General features: G+C 39.8%; 1 protein-coding gene across 2 annotated transcripts in view; it reads left to right on the top strand.

Annotated features, from left to right (window-relative positions):
* The window catches only part of ACAN (aggrecan), a 203,342-nt gene extending 187,271 nt beyond the window's left edge, over positions 1-16,071 (top strand). For both annotated transcript variants that reach the window (XM_089687669.1, XM_089687670.1), the window contains 3 exons: positions 2,653-2,797; positions 9,266-9,448; positions 13,153-16,071. In XM_089687669.1, the coding sequence (XP_089543795.1) occupies positions 2,653-2,797; positions 9,266-9,448; positions 13,153-13,232 (408 nt within the window). In that variant the 3' untranslated portion in view covers positions 13,233-16,071. The remainder of the gene's footprint in view (positions 1-2,652; positions 2,798-9,265; positions 9,449-13,152) is intronic.
* The last annotated feature ends 3,078 nt before the right edge of the window (positions 16,072-19,149 follow it).

Genomic DNA, 19,149 nt, shown 5'->3' on the forward strand with positions numbered 1-19,149 from the left:
TGTATAATACATAAGGGGGATATGATCTCCATGTATAATACATAAGGGGGATATGATCTCCATGTATAATACATAAGGGGGGATATGATCTCCATGTATAAATACATAAGGGGGGATATGATCTCCATGTATAATACATAAGGGGGGATATGATCTCCATGTATAATACATAAGGGGGATATGATCTCCATGTATAATACATAAGGGGGATATGATCTCCATGTATAATACATAAGGGGGGATATGATCTCCATGTATAATACCTAAGGGGGATATGATCTCCATGTATAATACCTAAGGGGGGATATAATCAATATGTATAAATAAGTGGTCGATATAGTGAACTCAGTGTAGAGCTATTCACTTTAAAGTCATCACACAGGACAAGGGGACACTCTACATCTGGAGGAAAAGAGATTTAATCTCCAAATACAGAAAGGCTTCTTCACAGTAAGAGCAGTGAATGTGGAATAGACTCCCTCAAGAGCTGGTTTTGGCCAGCTCAGTAGTTTGTTTAATAAAAGGTCTGGATTTTTTTCTAAATGTACACAATATAACTGGATGCTAATATTTATAGGTAAAGTTGATCCAGGGAATATCCAATTGCCTCTCAGGGATCAGGAAGCGATTTTTGTTCCCCTGCAGGAGCAAATTGAATCAAGCTTTATGAGGTTTTTGGCCTTCCTCTGGATCAACTATGGGTATAGGATTGTGTATATAGGATTCTATAATTTTGTTTTCTTCCCCTTTTAGTGATTGAACCAGATGGACTTGCGTCTTTTTCAACCAGACTAACTATATAACTGTAATGTAACTATGTATATATTAGTTAGTTAGTTAGTTAGTTAGTTATCAAGTATACAGTTCTTTTATCTTTGTTTTTGTGCTCAAATTTGTTCTATAACCATTTGTAACGGAGGAACACTGGGAACAGGGAATGTTTTTGGAAATTGCAATTCATACATTAGTAGGCAGCCTGAACCCCCACCCTCAACCCCCCTGTGCCTATGTTATGTCTCTGTGTCATGACATTTAAAAACAAACATTTCAAAATAGCACTCCTTCCCACAAGCTGTGGAATATACAAATGTAAAATTATATCAAAAAGGATCTCAGAATACTCAGAGAATTCCCTGCTTACTTCAAACCAAAAATTGTGATTGACTTTTCCTTTTTATTAAAGAGCTTCTATGTCAATAAAGGGACTTTGTTTTCCAGATACATTATAAATATTAACTATATATGCCTATGAAATCCCTGTGCTTGCTCTTCACTGCTTGGAGCACATACTATAAGGCAGTAAATTTTAGCACGTTTGGATACAGGCAAATACATAAAAAAAAACTATTTAAAATAGCAAAATAATTAAACATTCAATATATACAACATCCTTGCATACGGACACATTTTGATGATCAATGGACAGTGAGTTAACCTACTGCGAGAAACTTCTAATCATGATGCTGAAAAGAAAAAGAAAGATGTTAATCTTTAAAAAGTAACTCCACGTTTGTTGAGAAAAAGATAATCTCCTCTGGGAAATCACATGTACATTGCTAGGATGTTAACAAATTTTGTTGTAGATTCCTACCTGTTTCTGCTGTGAAGAAATAGCTGTCTTTTGCAGACTCCTTCTGAATGGGAGGGTCTGGTTCATTATAATCACCTGGTGCACGCTCAGTGTTCTGATCAGAAAAGCTGCAGTGTCTGCATCCCTTTAGAAGTATTTATCCCTTAGGAAGTATCTCACCAAAACCACAATTTCTAAGGATGCCTAAAATCTTGACGTGCAGACTTCTGGGAAAATCAGTGAGCCAATTACACAAGTAGGAAATTACATTTTTGGAGATATTCTGTACACCAGTGCTGTGTAGAACACCTTCAGATTGTCATTGCATTTTACAAAAAGTTACAGTGACTGCAGACTGAAATGGAAGGTAATTTTTAATAACATGAAATTATCATATGGATTGAGTAGCAATTGCATAAACTATTTCTACAAATTTGCTATATTACTGTATTTTTTCAATGAACGAAGAGTTACCGTTTAATTACCAACTCCATGCTAAACCCCTCTCTGCACCTGATTAAAAAAAAGATCAATAGGTATGTTTTTTTAACTTACCAAGCAGATATGACAAAATACTTTCAATGGTATATTAAACAGACCAAAAGGAACCAAACAAGAGAAGTCCATTGTTATGGTCTACATACCCTTTAAATCCATTCAACCAGTCATCTTGACATACCAATCCAAAAAGACACTCTAGCAACAAGGATGCAGATAATAGTAGAATTCACCAATGATGGAATTGGCATGGTAGCAAATTTCACATACCTATAGAAAAGGAAATGGTTGTCAAGCAGTACTTTGAAGAATACATTTCTAGGAGAGATGCAGTCCTACATGAAAAGAAACTGTCGTAAATATCTGATTGATAAACCATTAAAAGTACAACATAAGAATAAAATGATGTATGTTGGCAATTGACTCTTTTTATGTGCCATGGGTAGGATTTTTGTTTAAGTCTGTCTTTGTTGTGAAGTTTTTATAGTTGTATAGACTCATTTAATGCTTTTTTATGATATACTGTATTATAGGAACAACAACATTCCAACATACTAAAATGTTGCTTTGTTTTTGGCTACTAGCAATATGAAAACTGGAGGCCAAATCAACCAGATAACTTCTTTGCCACAGGAGAAGACTGTGTGGTGATGATTTGGCATGAGAGAGGAGAGTGGAATGATGTGCCCTGCAATTACCATCTGCCATTTACTTGCAAGAAAGGAACAGGTAATGTCCTACATATTGGGCCAGTGGAAGAAAACTAAAGCAGTGTTCTTGGCAATGTCTACTAACTAGCTGTAACCTTTGATTTTCTAAACTGTACTTTATAGTGGTTGTGAACCTCAGACATGACATACAGACAAAGCATATCCCTCTATATTGCGTACTTGTCTCAATTAAGAACACTAAGTGTCATTCCTGTTTGCTGCTTCGTTCCTCTACTATCAGAATGAATCACTTCTGATGAGTTTTCCTGACACCAAGAGAAAAATGGTGACAGGGGAGGGACCTCCGGCAGATCGACAGCCTCAGCTCTGTTCCTGTGAGCTGTGTGGAGGGGGGGGTGTCTCTTTCCTCCAATCAGCTCTCAGAGCTCTCCTCAATCAGCTCTCTGATAACTTTCAGCCTTTATAACCACTTTAACATGTACAGTCTGGAGAAAAGAAGGGAAAGGGGAGACATGACTGAAACCTTTAAATACATCAAGGGGGTGAATAAGGTTCAATATGAAGCCAAGACTAAGAACACGGGGACAAGTCCTTAAACTAACTGGAGGAAAGTTCAAAATTAATCTTAGAAAGCATTATTTTACTAAAAGCGTAGTTGATGCTTGAAATAGACTTCCAGCAGAGTTAATGAGTCAGTCAACAATAACTGGATTCAGACAATCTTCATTCAAACATAGATCTATACTTAGACAAAAAGTTAACAAAAAAACCAAAGCATGCATAAATTAAAAACAAATGGGGATGACTTGATGGACCACTTGGTCTTTTTTCTTCCGACACTTTTCTATGCTTATATATAAGACAACAATATGAAAACTCTCATTAGCTTTATTGGCCCATATCAGTTTCAAGTCATATTATTGATACTGTTATTACTATCCCTCCCCCTCCTCCTATTACTACTCTTCATACATTAAAGAAGAGCTTCAGCCCCCCCCCCCGAAAAAAAAATCCAAACCTACCAGTGCAGCGATCCAGCACCATCCTCACCTGGGCCGCTTCTTCACGTCTTTAGTTCAACTAAACTATCACTGCATCTTGCAAATGGATACCAGTGTCTTCCAGCCTCTTGTCATGCAACCAGGGCCAGATTACTGCATATCCAACATGGGCCGTGGCCCAGGGTGGAATGGTTCTCATACATCAACTAATATATCCCCAGGTATAACAAAAAGATAGGTCACACAGCCTATCCTGCTAGTGTAATGCTGCAACATCCTCTACTGGCACGGCACAGTAGATGCATTTTTTGTTGGTGGAATATTGTACACTCACCGGCCTCCTTATTAGGAACACCTTGCTAGTGCCAAGAAGATGTCCTCCACACCATTACACCAGCAGCCTGAACCATTGATACAAGGCAGGATGGATACATGCTTTCATTTTGTTTACAACAAATTCTGACCCAACCATCTGAATGTTGCAGAAACCAGTATGCCTTTTCTCCTCTGACCTCTGACATCAACAAGGAATTTTCATTCACACAACTGCCCAGTGGTGTGTTTAGGTTTTGTGCTGCCCTAGGCAACACAAAAATTGTCACCCCCCACAGAGAGATCCTGACATTGACCAACAACACCCCTGCCTCCCACCCGAGAGAGCCTTCCACTACAACTGCCCCCAGGGGCGGACTGACAACTCATGGGGCCCCCGGGCAATAGGGGATCATGAGGCCCCTGTGTCCTTGCCCAAACTCAAAAAAGCCTATGAAAAAGGTACCAGGGGCATCTCATGGGGCCCCCTACTGACCCCGGGCCCTCGGGCAGTGCCAGAGTTTCCAAATGGTCAGTCTGCCCCTGACTGTCCCCATACACCAGCCACCATCCCCCATGGCAAGAGAGAGAGACACTCACCTTAACAGCTCCAGACATCCCTTGGAACGAGAGTCGGGCTGTGCATACACTGTCATGAAACTCACAGCCTCTCTCGGAACCCACCAGGTCCCCATGCTGTGTGAGTCCCTACTTCTGAGGGGCAGTGCTGCCCACCCTGAAAAATGCCACCCTAGGCAAATGCCTCGTTTGCCTTGTGGTAAATACACCCCTGAAACTGCCGCTCACTGGATATTTTCTATTTTTCGGAAAATTCTCTGTAAACCCTAGAGATGGTTAAGCATGAAATTCCAAGAAGATAAGCAGTTTTTTTTTAAATATTCAGACCAGCCCATCTGGCACCAACAACCATGCCATGTTCAAAGTCACTTAAATCCCCTTTCTTCCCCATTCTGATTCTGATGTTTGAACTTTAGCAAGTTGTCTTCACCACGGCTAGGTGCCTAAATGCATTGAGCTGCTGTCATGTAATTGGCTGATTAGCAATTTGTGCTGCCAAGCAATTGAACAGGTATAAAGTGACCGCTGAGTGTATAATGTAATTATAGTTTGCACACCCTGGTTCAGTAGGAGAAATTGCCTCTTTCTATTCTGCTTTGAAGGACCTTGTTTTCCAGGACTTCTGATTTCATTAGTTTTGTACTAAGGCTAGTAAGGTAATAGGGATAGGAAGGGGCAGCACACAAGAGTTGACCCAAGGAGAAAGAGGTATATCTCTGACCTTGTATGTAGTACACCAAAGGAGTTATCAGAGTGATTCCTGATAGACATCTTTGTTCACAACACATATGTTGGCCATACAAGAACATTCTGAGCAATATCAACTTCTTTACACCAGAAAAAATGTCATTGACCAATGCATCCAACCACTATCACTGCCTGTTGATGGTAGGTTGCTCTAATTTCTTTGATCCTCTTTGCTGTCAAAATCTACTTGAAAATGGTTAAAATTGCTCAAAATACCTGTGTATGGCCAGCATTACCTGTTCATCAGAAGATTAGAAGAACAGATTCACGTGATTGAGAGAAACAAAAAAAAAAAAATCACAATTTTGCAAGCACTATTATAGGAGCCAGTGAAATATTCCTCTCACCTGACCTTCCTGGGACAGAAGTAATTCCTTTCTGACTTCTTCCCATGCTTCCCTTCATACAGCCTCTGACAGAGAGGAAGCCTTGTGCCACTTTCAAAAGAAACAACTTGTTTTGCTAAAAGAAAATCCGCTCCTACGCTGTTGCCAAGCACCAGAGATTTGGCAAAGCAATGCCTAGTATACAAATATGCTGCCTAGAACACTCTGGGAAAGGTAATCAGAAGACATTGTATAGGTATTTACAAAAACTTTCATTAAGAATGCCGTTACTTATAAGGCACCACAAGATCTGTGACAGTCCAATAATTGTTCATTTGATCTTACAAGGGTGGCAATGCAAACTGGAGCTATTGGAATGCTCATTAGCTTAGCAACGTGTAGTCTTGCCAAAAATGTGCTGCTTCTGCCAAGCTACTGCTTGTGGCCCTTTATTTTGTGGACATCCTTTACAGTTCTAGAGCAGACTGGAAAATCGCTCTGATGTATTTCTAATGCTGTTTTTAATCAAAAGAGGCAAAATCAACAGTGAGTTTTAGAGTACCTTTGGTTTTATACCACCATTCTGTCACTTGTCCACAACGATGATGTGCATGAATCAGAACTTATAGTGAGTGAATATACTGTATGTACTTATATGGTGCCATCAACTTATGCAGCGCTTTACATATACATTATTATCAGTCCCTGTTCTCAAGAAGCTTACAATCTCCAAGTACCGCCCAGCACGCACACTCCGCTCCTCACAAGACCTCCTTCTCTCTAGTTCCCTGGTCTCCTCCTCCCATGCCCGCCTGCAGGACTTCTCCAGGGTGTCACCCATCCTCTGGAACTCCCTGCCTCAACCCATCAGATTATCACCTACTCTCCTCTCCTTTAGGCGCACCCTGAAAACCCATCTCTTCAGGGAAGCCTACCCCACCCCCTGCTAACTTGCCGACCTCCTCCACTCCTCCTACCACTCCATCCCCCACATCTTTCTCCTCCTGTACCACTATCCCCTCCCTCCTAGATTGTAAGCTCGAAAGAGCAGGGCCCTCAATCCCCTCATGTTTTGCATTGTATTGGTATTGTTCTGTCACATGTTCTGTCCCCCTTTGTAATGTACAGCGCTGAGCGAACTCTTGGCGCTTTATAAATACTGTATAATGATAATAATAATAATCTAAGGTCCCTAACCCACATTGATACATGCACATAATAGGGCCAATATAGACAGGAGCCAATTGATCCCCGAACACATCTTTGGACTGTGGGAGATAACCCATGCAGTCACAGAGAGAACATTCAAACTCCAGGCAGGTGGTGCCGTGGTTGGGATTCAAATAGACAACCCACTTAGCCACTGTGCTGCCCATATACAGTAAATACCTATCTACACTATATTGCCAAAAGTATTGGCATGCCTGCCTTTACACGCACATGAACTTTAATGGCATCCCAATCTTAGTCAGTAGAGTTCAAAATTGAGTTGGCCCCGCCCTTTGCGGCTATAACAGCTTCAACTCTTCTGGGAAGGCCGTCCACAAGGTTTAGGAGTGTGTCTATGGGAAGGTTTAACCATTTTTCCAGAAGCTCATTTGACAAGAAGGCCTGGCTTGCAGTCTCCACTGTAATTCATCCCAAAGGTGTTCTATGGTGTTGAGGTCAGGACTCCTTGCAGGCCAGTCAAGTTCTTCCACCTCAAACTTACTCGTCCATGTCTTTATGGACCTTGCTTTGTGCACTGGTGCAGTCATGTTGGAACAGGAAGGGGCCATCCCCAAACTGTTCCCACAAAGTTGGGAGCATGAAATTGTCCAAAATGTCTTGGTATGCTGACGCCTTAAGAGTTCCCTTCACTGGAACTAGGGGGCCAAGCCCAACTCCTAAAAAACAAACCTACACCATAATCCCCCCTCCATCAAATTTTACACTTGGCACAATGCAGTCAGGCAAGTACCATTCCAGACACGTCCATCGGATTGTCAGAGAAGCATGATTCGTCACTCCAGAAAATAAGTTTCAACTGATCTAGAGTCCAGTGGCAGCATGCTTTGCACCACTGCATCCGATGCTTTGCATTGCACTTGGTGATGTAAGGCTTGGATGCAGCTATTCGGCCATGGAAACCCATTCCATGAAGCTCTCTACGCACTGTAGTTGTGCTAATCTGAAGGCCACACAGTTTGGAGGTCTTTAGCTATTGACTCTGCAAACAGTTGGCGACTTCTGCACACTTCAGCATGCTCTGACCCCACTCTATCACTTTTGTGGCCTACTACTTTGTGGCTGAGTTGCTGTTGTTCCCAGTTGCTTACATTTTGTCATAATACCATTAACAGTTGACTGTGGAATATTTAGTAGCAAGGAAATTTCATGGATGGCCACATTACAGGTGGCAACTTATCACAGTACCACACTTAAATTCACTGAGCTCCTGAGAGCGACCCATTCTTTCACAAATGTTTGTAGAAGCAGTCTGCATGCCTAGGGGCTTGATTTTATACACCTGTGGCCATGGAGGGGATTGGAACACCTGAATCCAATGATTTGGAGGGCTGGCCCAATACTTTTGGCAATATAGTGTATATACAAGGCTATACTGAAAGTAATGCAAAAGTGTGCATAACGTTTTCTTAACTTACATAGGTCATTCAGCTTCCACAGCTTGGTAGAGTAACCATTCCTTTATAGCAGTGGTCTCTAAATTGTGGCCCCGTCCCTTTGCTTGCTTTTATCCAGCGCTTGGGGCACTATTTCATCTACTGATACCAACAATGAAACATTATTCCCCCCACTGACACCAATAAAGGGACACAATTTGTCCAAATTATACCAACAATCGGGCCCAATGACACCAATGATGAGGCACAATTTCTCCCAATAACACCAAAGATGAGGCATGCTACCTCCCTATGATAACAAAAATGGGGCACACTTCCTCCCAATGACACCAACAATGTGGCCCAATGACACCAATGATGGGGCACAATTCCTCTCAATGACACCTAAAATGAGGCACAAATACTCCCAATGACGCCATAAATGCGGCCCATTGACACCAACAATGGGTCACAATTCCTCCAAACCGGAAAGTGCAAACTCTGGTGCAACTCTGTATAGAAACCAATCAGCTTCCAGTTTTATTTTACACCAAAGCTTAATTAAACAAGAATAAGTTAGAAGCTGATTGCCTACCTTGCACAGCTGCACCAGATTTTGCACTCTCCAGTTTTAGTAAACCACCGCTGTAATATTTAATGTAAGTGCTGTCCCTCGTGCTGATTATTTTTATATAATTTAAAATAAACTTAGGCTTTAATGTTCTGTGTTTCTGATTGGGATATTTCTTTGCACTTCCTGTTGTATATTCAAGATAGGAAATGAGGAGACATGAGACAAAGATGGAAGCCAAGGACAACGCTGGAGTTTGGTAAACATAGGGAGAACATGGATTTTTTTTTTTTTCAACAAAGGAGGTGGAGGGGACTGAAAATATAACTCCACTTTTATCTGTCAGTGAAATTCTTGTAAACCTAAATGCACAATCTTCTATTCTAGTGGCTTGCGGAGATCCTCCAGCAGTAGAAAATGCATACACCCTAGGAAGAAAGAAAGAACGGTATGAAATCAGCTCATTAGTTCGGTATCAGTGTAACCAAGGATTTTTACAGCGTCATGTTCCTATAATCCGATGCCTATCAAGTGGGCAATGGGAAGAGCCACGGATACAGTGCATAAATCGTAAGTTTTAATATCGATATTATGCTTTTCACATCTTTCCACTGTTCTGTAGACTGATTCTTGCAGCATATGTATGTCTACACCTATTGCAAACAAGTGTGTTTCCACAAACTTAATTAGCACAGTGAGAACTGCTAATTCACAGTTCTGGCACTGATCCTAATGATGCCATTATTATTTCTGCTAATGGCAGGTTGTGTAAACTGGAGCCAAACACTGTTATTTATATATTAGCTTTTTTTTTAGCTTGTATGCACAATGTATATTATGTATTGCTTCTATATTGTACATAGCTAGTAAGTATATTTTTTTATTTGCAAAATAATCATATGGTTTGCACAGAAATAATTTGTGTTTTGAGCTGCCATGATAATATATTTGAAACAAAAGAAACCATAGGTTGAGTCCATCAACATAAATGCTAATTAATCGCTCTCATTTTGTCAGCAGGGGATACCCAGTTCATGCAAGTTTCGTCATTATTCCCAAATTAGCAGATCATTTCTCCCCAGTGTGCCATATGCACCATTTGGGCTAGTTTTGTGCAAAGGGTGATTTGAAGCAGCAATACTATGTATTCATTTTGCAAGTGATTTAATTGCACAACAACCCCTGTAATTTCTTGATTCATCATCAACCAATTACCATAGCAGGTACTAAAGCATGGGCAGGCTGCCATGACCTGGTAGACTGTACTAAGCTTCTATAGAGCAATTGACTGTGGAGACAAAGAAGCTCACACTTGCTGTACATAGAAATTAATAATACTAGCAAATGTGTTCCCTTTCTTTAAATTTAATAGGAGTCAGTGCTTATACTGGTTATACTGTATAGTAATATGGGTAGTGTTTCTTTTTAAATGTAAAAAGCATTATTTGCTTTGTTTACTATATAAGTGATCTACCAAGAAGAATGGTCACCAAGGGAAAAAGAGAGTGGGTATGGGCAGAACAGGAGAAGAATGACACTAAAGGAGAGGGGTAATGGATAGAAGTCACAATCTCAGGCAGAAAGAACAGGCATGGGTGGAATTTGGGAAAAATTGCAACAGAGGACTATAGGCATGCATGCAAGTGGAGAATGATCACAAGGGAGAGCATTGAAAGAGTGGGTGAGCAATGGTACATTGTCCAGTGTATGGCGGATGAAGCATTGAGACAAAGCAGCACAGCACTAACGTTTTTTTAAAACGGTGTAATTATACTGGTGTAATGGTAATATCATGGTGTAATGTATTGTTGTAATGGTATTAATGAAAAGCTCTGGTAGAATTCTGGGTCACATAGTAACTGCTGTTTCTTCCTCCTGGGGGCAAAACGAGACAAAATTGGGGTGTACTGGTGTAATGAAATGGTAATGTAATGGTAATCTAAAGGTGTAATGTAATGGTAGCAGGGGCGGACTGACCATTTGGAAACTCAGGCACTGCTTGAGGGCCCGGGGTCAGTAGGGGGCCCCATGAGATGCCCCTGGTACCTTTTTCATAGGCTTTTTTGAGTTTGGGCAAGAACACAGGGGCCCCATGATCCCCTTTTGCCCGGGGGCTCCATGAGTTGTCAGTCCACCCCTGAATGGTAGTGTAGTATAATGGTAATGTAATGGTGTAACTGCATGAATGAATGGCACTGTTGGAACTTTAGATCACATAGTAACTGTTGTTTCTCCCTCCTGAGGGCAGAAAGAGACAAAGATGAGGTGTAATGGTTTGATGTAATGGCAATGCAATAGAGTGTAATGGTAATGTAATAAGGGAATGGCCTAGTTGAATGGCGTTGGTGGAACTTTGGGTAACATAGTAACTGTTGTTTCCCCATCCTGGGGGCAGAAGGAGAGACAGATGAAGTGTAATGTAATGGTGTAATGCAGTGGTCTCAAAATTGTGACCCACTGCTTGCCTTTATCTGGCCCTTGGGGCACTATTGACACCAACAATGGGGCATAATTCTTGCTATTGACACCAACAATGGGGTACAATTTCTCCCACTGACCCCAACATTGGGGTACTGTTCCTTCTCCTAATACCAAAAGATGGGGCACTGTTTATTCCCACTGATGTCAGGACAGTTTCTACTCCCACTGGACACAGTCTGCAGCCCTAAAGCCTAAAGGACAGTAAACTGGCCATTTGTTTAGAAAGTTTCAAAACCCCTGGTGTAATGGCATGGATGAATGGCACTGGTGGAACTTTGGGTCACATAGCTACTGTTGTCTCTCCATCCTGGGGGGCAGAAGGAAAGAACATTGAGGTGTAATGTAATGGTGTAGTGTAGTGGTCTCAAAATTATGCTACCAAAAGATGGAGCACTGTTTATTCCCACTGATGCCAGGACAATTTCTAATCCCACTGGACACAGTCTGGCCCCCTAAAGCCTGAAGGACAGTAAACTGGCCATTTGTTTAGAAAGTTTGGGTCACAAAGTAACTGCTGTTTTTCCAACATGGGTGCAGAAGTAGACAAAGTAGAGGAGTAGGACAGTGAAGATGTCACAGCCTGCAGCACAGTGCTAGGGGAGAAGGAGCTAAAGTCAACAAATAAAACATTAAAGTGTTTTAAATAAAACACAAAGTCAACAAATAAAACATTAAAATGGCATGAAGGTAAAAAACCTTCAGTGTTCAGGAGCTCCCCCACAACCTCCTCTTTTACTTACCTGAGCCCCATCTCAATCCAGCAATGTCCATGAGAGCAGTGTCTCTCTTGGGTCTCTCCCTCCTCATTACATGAGACAGCAGCGGGAGCCATTGGCTCCCACTACTGTCAATCACAGCCAGTTAACCAATAAGGAGAGAGCAGGGGGTTGGGCTGAGCTGCGCTCTGTCTATAATTGAACAGAGCATTGACTCAGGAGTGAGCCTGCCCAGGTGCCTCCACAGCAAGCTGCTTGCTGCGGGGGCACTGGCAGGAGCGAGGGGCCAAGAGAGCCAGTGGGGGAACTGAGAAGAGGAGGATGCGGGCTTCTCTGTGTAAAACCATTGCACAGAACAGGTAAGTATAATATGTTTGTTATTTAAAAAAAATCAGCCTTTAATATCACTTTAAGAATTAAACTGCACACAGCCTGCAGCCTACGGGCCATGTAGTAGGAGGATACATCAAAAGAGAACATATAGTGCAGAATATGTACAAGACCCCTTTAGCACTAGACACAAAAAATAGAGAGCAAACAAGAAATGCTCTCTGTACTTTATATATGGTGAACAACCAAGGGAACATAAAGGAATGTAAAGGAAGAGTAGTTAAAAAAATGATCAGCATCTAATGACTTTAGTAATTCAAAGATGTTTCTTTCTGGATCCATGGGGCTTCCCGTTGGGCACTCACCCGGGACATTACCAGGGATGTTTGTTTGCTGGGGACAGACCACTCAAATCAGAGACTATCCCCAGCAAACCGGGACAAATGGAAACATTAAACTTGTATTTTTAGAAGCTAGGGTTAGCAACGGCAACCCAAAATTATGTCAGCATGCGTTATCTTAAAAAAAAAAATCCAAAACTTTAAAAAAATAAAAAGAGCAAACATTTTCTCACGGGTTAAACTGTATTATTTATAGTTTGTATTAGAAATGTGTTTTTATGTTAATCCTTCTAATAATGATTTTCAGTGTCCAATTCTAATCTGGCAAATCAGAACACCTTCCATAAAACCTTTTGCTCACTAATCTTTTCTTTTTTTGTTTTCCTCTGTATTTAATTCCCCGCAGCTTCCACTTACAGACACAGGAGAAGCCCCAGAAGGCGATCGAAAACCATTGGCAAAGATGCACAAAAAAAGGCCCATTAAAAGAAAACTGACAAAAAAATATTGTAAAGAACATTTATATTAACAATGTCAATTTGTTTTTGTTTTGTCATGTAAGGAGTTTATATTGAAGAAAAAGCCAAGTTGTATATAAAAAAAAAGCACCAAAGCAAATTAGGTTTAAGCATTTTACTAACGGTCAAAGAAGTGCCTTTGTCAGGAACCCTGTTGTGCCTTTCATAATGGCGGGTGGAAAAGAGCTGATTGGATACACAATGGCTATATGAAGCCACAAAAGACTATTTTTTCCAATGTTTTAAATATAATGTGACAATAATGTGATATTTTTATTATTTAAACTCCAGGCTGGCCGAATTTAATGAAGTAATATAAATATATTAAACGTTACAAATACATTGCACATCAAGGACCTTGAATAAAAGAGAAAAAAAAAAAATTGTGAACAATTGCTGAATGTATCTCAAATGTGAGAGGACAAAGGGGTGGGGTGAGTGAGAGATTGATGAGACAGGGTCTGTTCACACATGCTTTTGACTGGAATGTAAACTCACATAAAGCACTTTTTGTATATTGTTTCATCTATATGCTACGATATGCAATGATGTAGAGCCCACTCCCACCACACTCATCACCCAGAGTTTACTGAGGTCACTTTCAGTAAACCTTTGCTAAGAGTGGTTGTCAGAGATCTGCATGGGCAGGCCCATACCTCCCAACAGTCCCAATTGGACAAGACAGTTGCAATATGAATGAACAAAAAAATTATCAAAATCTCTGGATTTTTTTTAGGTGGTTTAAAATGTTGCCTTTATAGACTGTAAAATAATGGGGGGTATATATACCATGGAAATGCATACCATAGATTTAAGGTCCTTGCTTGACTATTGTGGTACCATCAAAGGTGTGCACCCTGTGGGTTGGGACCCCAACTGGGGTACCAGGATCCTCCTTTTTTTTTTTTTAGTATATTATACCTAGATTTACCCTGTTAGCGGTCATGGAACAAAAGCAAAACCAACACCCCAAGAAATGGGATATAGAATCTTTGGGGTTCCAACTTCAAAACGGTTGAGCACCTGTGCGGTAGTTTAAACAGGCATGCTTATTTATGGCCCTATGTTGCTTGTGTAAAAAAGGTTCACTTCATATGTTTAGTATGCTCTGGAATATTTGCACACGCCTTATATACTAATACTGCACTTAAGTATCAATGCACTTAACTATTCTTAAGCAAAATGGATCCTCTTTTTTAGTTTAGTATAAATGATCTTTTTTTTTTCTGCAAAGCACTAACGTTCCTTGTGGTTTTCAAGACACGTATAAGTGTCAGTTGAGCATGTCAGCAGGGGCGGACTGACCATGCGGGCACTCAGGCACTGCCCGAGGGCCCAGGGTCAGTAGGGGGCCCCATGAGATGCCCCTAATACCTTTCATAGTCTTTTTTGGGTGTGGTTTGAGTGTGGGCGAGGACACGGGGGGCCCCATGATCCCCTATTGCCCGGGGGCCCCATGAGTTCTCAGTCCGCCCCTGCATGTCAGTGTCTTCTTTCATATAATCTGTTACTTTCATTGACAATTTTCAGCAGATGAGTGCTTATTCTGGTATGCCAGCAAGATATTGGTACTGTTGGGTAAGGCTTGGGAAGCCCTGTTATGTTTCATGATATTAGACCACTGGGGCACACTGTGGATTTGCTATGGCTGCAATGCCAGACCCAGATAGCAGCGGTCCCCAATGCAGAGATCATAAATGGGTCCCTTTAAAGTTTTAGGTCCCAGTGCAGGTTCACTGTCTGTGCTTTCAGTAGTTCTGCCCCTGCTTAACAGCCATGTTTTCTGTGTATGATATTTGTCAGTAGTCTTGTAAACTTCCTGCTGTCACTGACAGCAAACATTTTAAAAAATTGTCTTGCTTTGTTACAATTTAATAGAATCAAATCTGCCATGGGGCCTTCTATGGCTATGTCTCTAACAGGGTAAGGACTATCCTTATGTGGACAGGTTATCTGTAAATATAATCAAAAAATCCACCAAAACCCTTCTTACCCCTTGCATTTCCAGCTGCACCTGTGTCTGTGTGACTGAAAGTGCCTCTCGTAGTAGGACTGAGACAGTTTGCTTCCATTGCCCTCACCTGCTCTCCGGGAACCGTGCAGCGCATGGCGTTTCCGTACACCTATTTATATGAATTTAAAAAGTTAATGTTATTAAAAAAAAAATTTGGATTACCAGTTTGTTCTATTTTTATTTAAATGGAAGTTGCAATATTCTCCAGGAATGCCGGAGGAGCCTCTGTGTGTAATGTCCTGTACAACATTTCCTATTTTTCTTTTTTTTGTTCTTCTTTTTTTTCTTTTTTTTTTTGTAAAAAGCAAAACAGATATTTTATAAAACATGTGCATAAAGATAAGACAGAGTTAAAAACTGTTTTAACATTGGAAAAAAAAGAAAATCATTGTGAAATGTGTATAATAAATTGCAAAACCTGTTGTATATATATGTTTACTGGGTTTGCAGCGAAACATTGTTGACTGTTGTGTGACTATGTGACACCAGCCCAAGGTGTGGGAGTACTTGGTGGATATTGATGAGTGAGTTACAGACTTTGGTACAAAGATCCAGTGTTTTTCTCTATGCCCAAGTCTGTTTTGCAACCAAAGGTGCTGTTTGTTCATTTACAGCCATCTGCGGCTCAGTGGAAAAGTGTCTGTTTCCCAAAAATGTTCTGTTTAACTTTGGCTTCTCATCAACTAGACTAACTTTATGGAGACAGATTAATATTTGCAGAAGCTTTCAAATAAATACATTCACACAGCCACTTGAATGCCACATAAAAATAAAATGAATTTGTTAAAATGAACTTCACTATATTGTAATAGATACATCTTTATATGTGTTTTCTCTCATTTCTTAATGACCTGATACAAAAATGTACAGATTTTACATTTTAGACATTTTTGTAAACAGATAGTTTATAGTTTTTTTTATTAGTAACAAATCATCAGTTTTACACATGAACATTTAATACAGAGTACACCCGTGACTTCGTAGACAAAAAAAGCACTGCAGAAGCTGTTTGCTTTCAGGATTTCTCTTTCTATGGTTCTTCCTACAGGGTTGCCCTAAAGTGTATCTAAAGCTAATTTTAGTTTTAGGTAATGTGGTGAAAAATGAAGACATTGGGGTTGATTTACTAAAACTGGAAAGTGCAAAAACTGGTGCAGCTCTGTATATAAAAAATATATTTGAAATATATTTTAAAAATATTCTTCCCAAATATATTGCCATATATTTGAAATGCTACAATTTTGGCCAATTTTTGAACATATTCAATATATTTAAAAAAAATAAAATATATATATATATATATATATATATATATATATTGCATGTTGTTGAAATGAGTTTTTATTACAAAATATATGAAAACTATTATTAAAAATACATTTCAAATATACTGTATGTCTTTAAAAATACAAATCTACATATTTGGAATGCATTTAGAAATAAATGTAAAAATATATGTTAAAATGACTTTTTTATATGTTAAAAAAAAATCTGAAGAACATATTTTTCAGATTTTTTTTAACATATAAAAAAGTAATTTTAACATATATTTTAAGATATATTGAAATATATTTTGAAATATATTGAATATGGACAAAATTGTAGCATTTCAAATATATGGTAATATATTTGAAAAGAATATTTTAAAAATATATTTCAAATATATTTTTCTTGCATGTGGGTATACAGAGCTGCACCAGTTTTTGTGCTCTCCAGTTTTAGTAAATCAACCCCAATGTCTTCATCTTTCAGCCGTTGGGCAGCCATTACAGTTCAAATGTTGCCTGCACATGATAGAGTTCCATTGTCCCACAACCCGGCTACTACTTTCCACATTTTACAGATGCCAAGAGTGTACCACAGACGATGCACAAAAATATAATTTTCTAGCAGACATGTAAAGAAGTTGTTTTTTACTTTGGTAGGATAAATATACAAAGTCTCTTCTAGACTATAACTATCTGCTGGCAATTAATTTTTACAGCTAATTTATTTTTTAAGAGGCATGCATGGATGTAGAGCATAGGCACAGCAGGTACGAATAGCCTGAAACACATGTGAAAAGGAGCCCTGAACTTCACCTGCTGACATAAACATTTAAATATTGTTTATATGCAATATTTCATAATTACCTGACAAAAAAATAAGATGTTTGTACATACTGTAGAATCTTTTCTTCAAGTCTATTGAGGGACACATGAATACAGAAATTTTAAAGTAGTCTAGTTTTACTACTGCCTACAGGAGGTTAAGACACTGTGGAACAAAAACTATTAAAGCCATTCTCCATATAATTCCATCTCTGTCATTTTGTAAGCAAGCAATAAATAGGGCCAATAACACAGAGGGACAGGATTTATGTCCCTCAAAGGGCTCAAAAAGCAATTTTACAAAAAGCAAAAAAAAACCCTATTTTCTTTATTGTTCATTGAGGGACATGGAAATTCTGAAGCAGAGACATCCAGAAGTAGTGAACTGAGGGGTGATCAACAGCCACTGAAAGCTCCAGTAGATGTGGTGATTGTTGCACAGGAATACTGAAGGAATCAACATCTGAATCATGGCTACATGAAAAAAAGGCAAAGCAAGTTAGGGGCAAAGTCACATCAAAGGGGATGGCACTGAGGACCACCCTGATTCTCCAGAGCAGAACAAGCTGCTGCCTAAAGAAATGATGGACCTCAACCAAGAAATAGAGGAAGACCAACCAACCATCCACCAAAAAAAGGTGGAAAGGAACACACTTCTCGAATGGAAGTAAACAGACTCCAGTCCTAGGAAAAAAGATCCCAAAGGGGAAGTTGAATATACCATGCCCAAAAAGGAAGACCAGATAGTCAACAGTACAATAAATAAGTTTACCAATCCTAACTCTTGACTTCAGGAAAAGGGAATTTGACAAACGTATTACAACCGGTAGAAGAAAAAAGTCACACCCAGGGCTCAAGCCTAGTATTCCTGACCCTTGAATTCAGGTTAAAAAAGGAAAGTGTTACTAAAGAGGTTACCCAATTAGACAGCCAATTTTGCAATGAGATAGTAATATTCCTCACAGAGTAACAATTACAATAGTTAAAAGTCCCTGAACCACAAGGTTTGTTGAAACCAAAGGGTACTAAACCTAGTTCTCATACAGGAGAGCTTTGGGTGATAAATCACACTTGCACAAAGCATAGGCTGGGATGAAAGTATATCATAACCCATATTGGAGTGCAGGAGCACCAGGATCAGATGGAAGGCAATAGGCTTGATTTACTAAAACTGGAGAGTACAGAATCTGGTGCAGCTCTGCATAGAAACCAATCAGCTTCCTGTTTTTTTTGTCAACGCTTAATTGAACAAGCTGAAGTTAGAAGCTGATTGGCTACTAGGCACAGCTGAACCAGATTTTGCACTGTTTAGTTTTAGTAAATCAACCTAATGAGTCCTTCTAACCAGACACCCAGGAGGGGGGTTCCCGGGGTGTGATAGGTAACACTATCAACCTATATATATAGAAAATACTCCTGCATCATTGGTGGTATTCCCCCACTGCTCACTCAAAACATCTACCTTATGTCCACCACCCCATCACAATAGTGCCTCCATAGAGGGAAAGTGTTTGGTGACTGGTATAATATGAAGGCAATTTAGAAAAGGTGAGAGCACTATTGTAGTGGACAGGAGGTGGATTTTTGGGGTGAGGAATGGTGGATTTGTTTCTGTTTGAAGTCTCACAATAACATCCAAATTCCAACAATTGGGATAATTTGTCACAACACATTTTTGACACACTATCAACCTGCCTAACCTGTTACCCACTATATATATTCTACCCTTGCAGGGAGTAGCATTCTCTGCATGTAGTGAGGGGTGGGAATCTTATTGCTAT

The sequence above is a fragment of the Staurois parvus genome, unplaced genomic scaffold (genome assembly GCF_062004578.1).
Source record: "Staurois parvus isolate SC_StPar_1 unplaced genomic scaffold, SC_StPar_1.0 ptg000432l, whole genome shotgun sequence".
NCBI lineage: Eukaryota > Metazoa > Chordata > Amphibia > Anura > Ranidae > Staurois > Staurois parvus.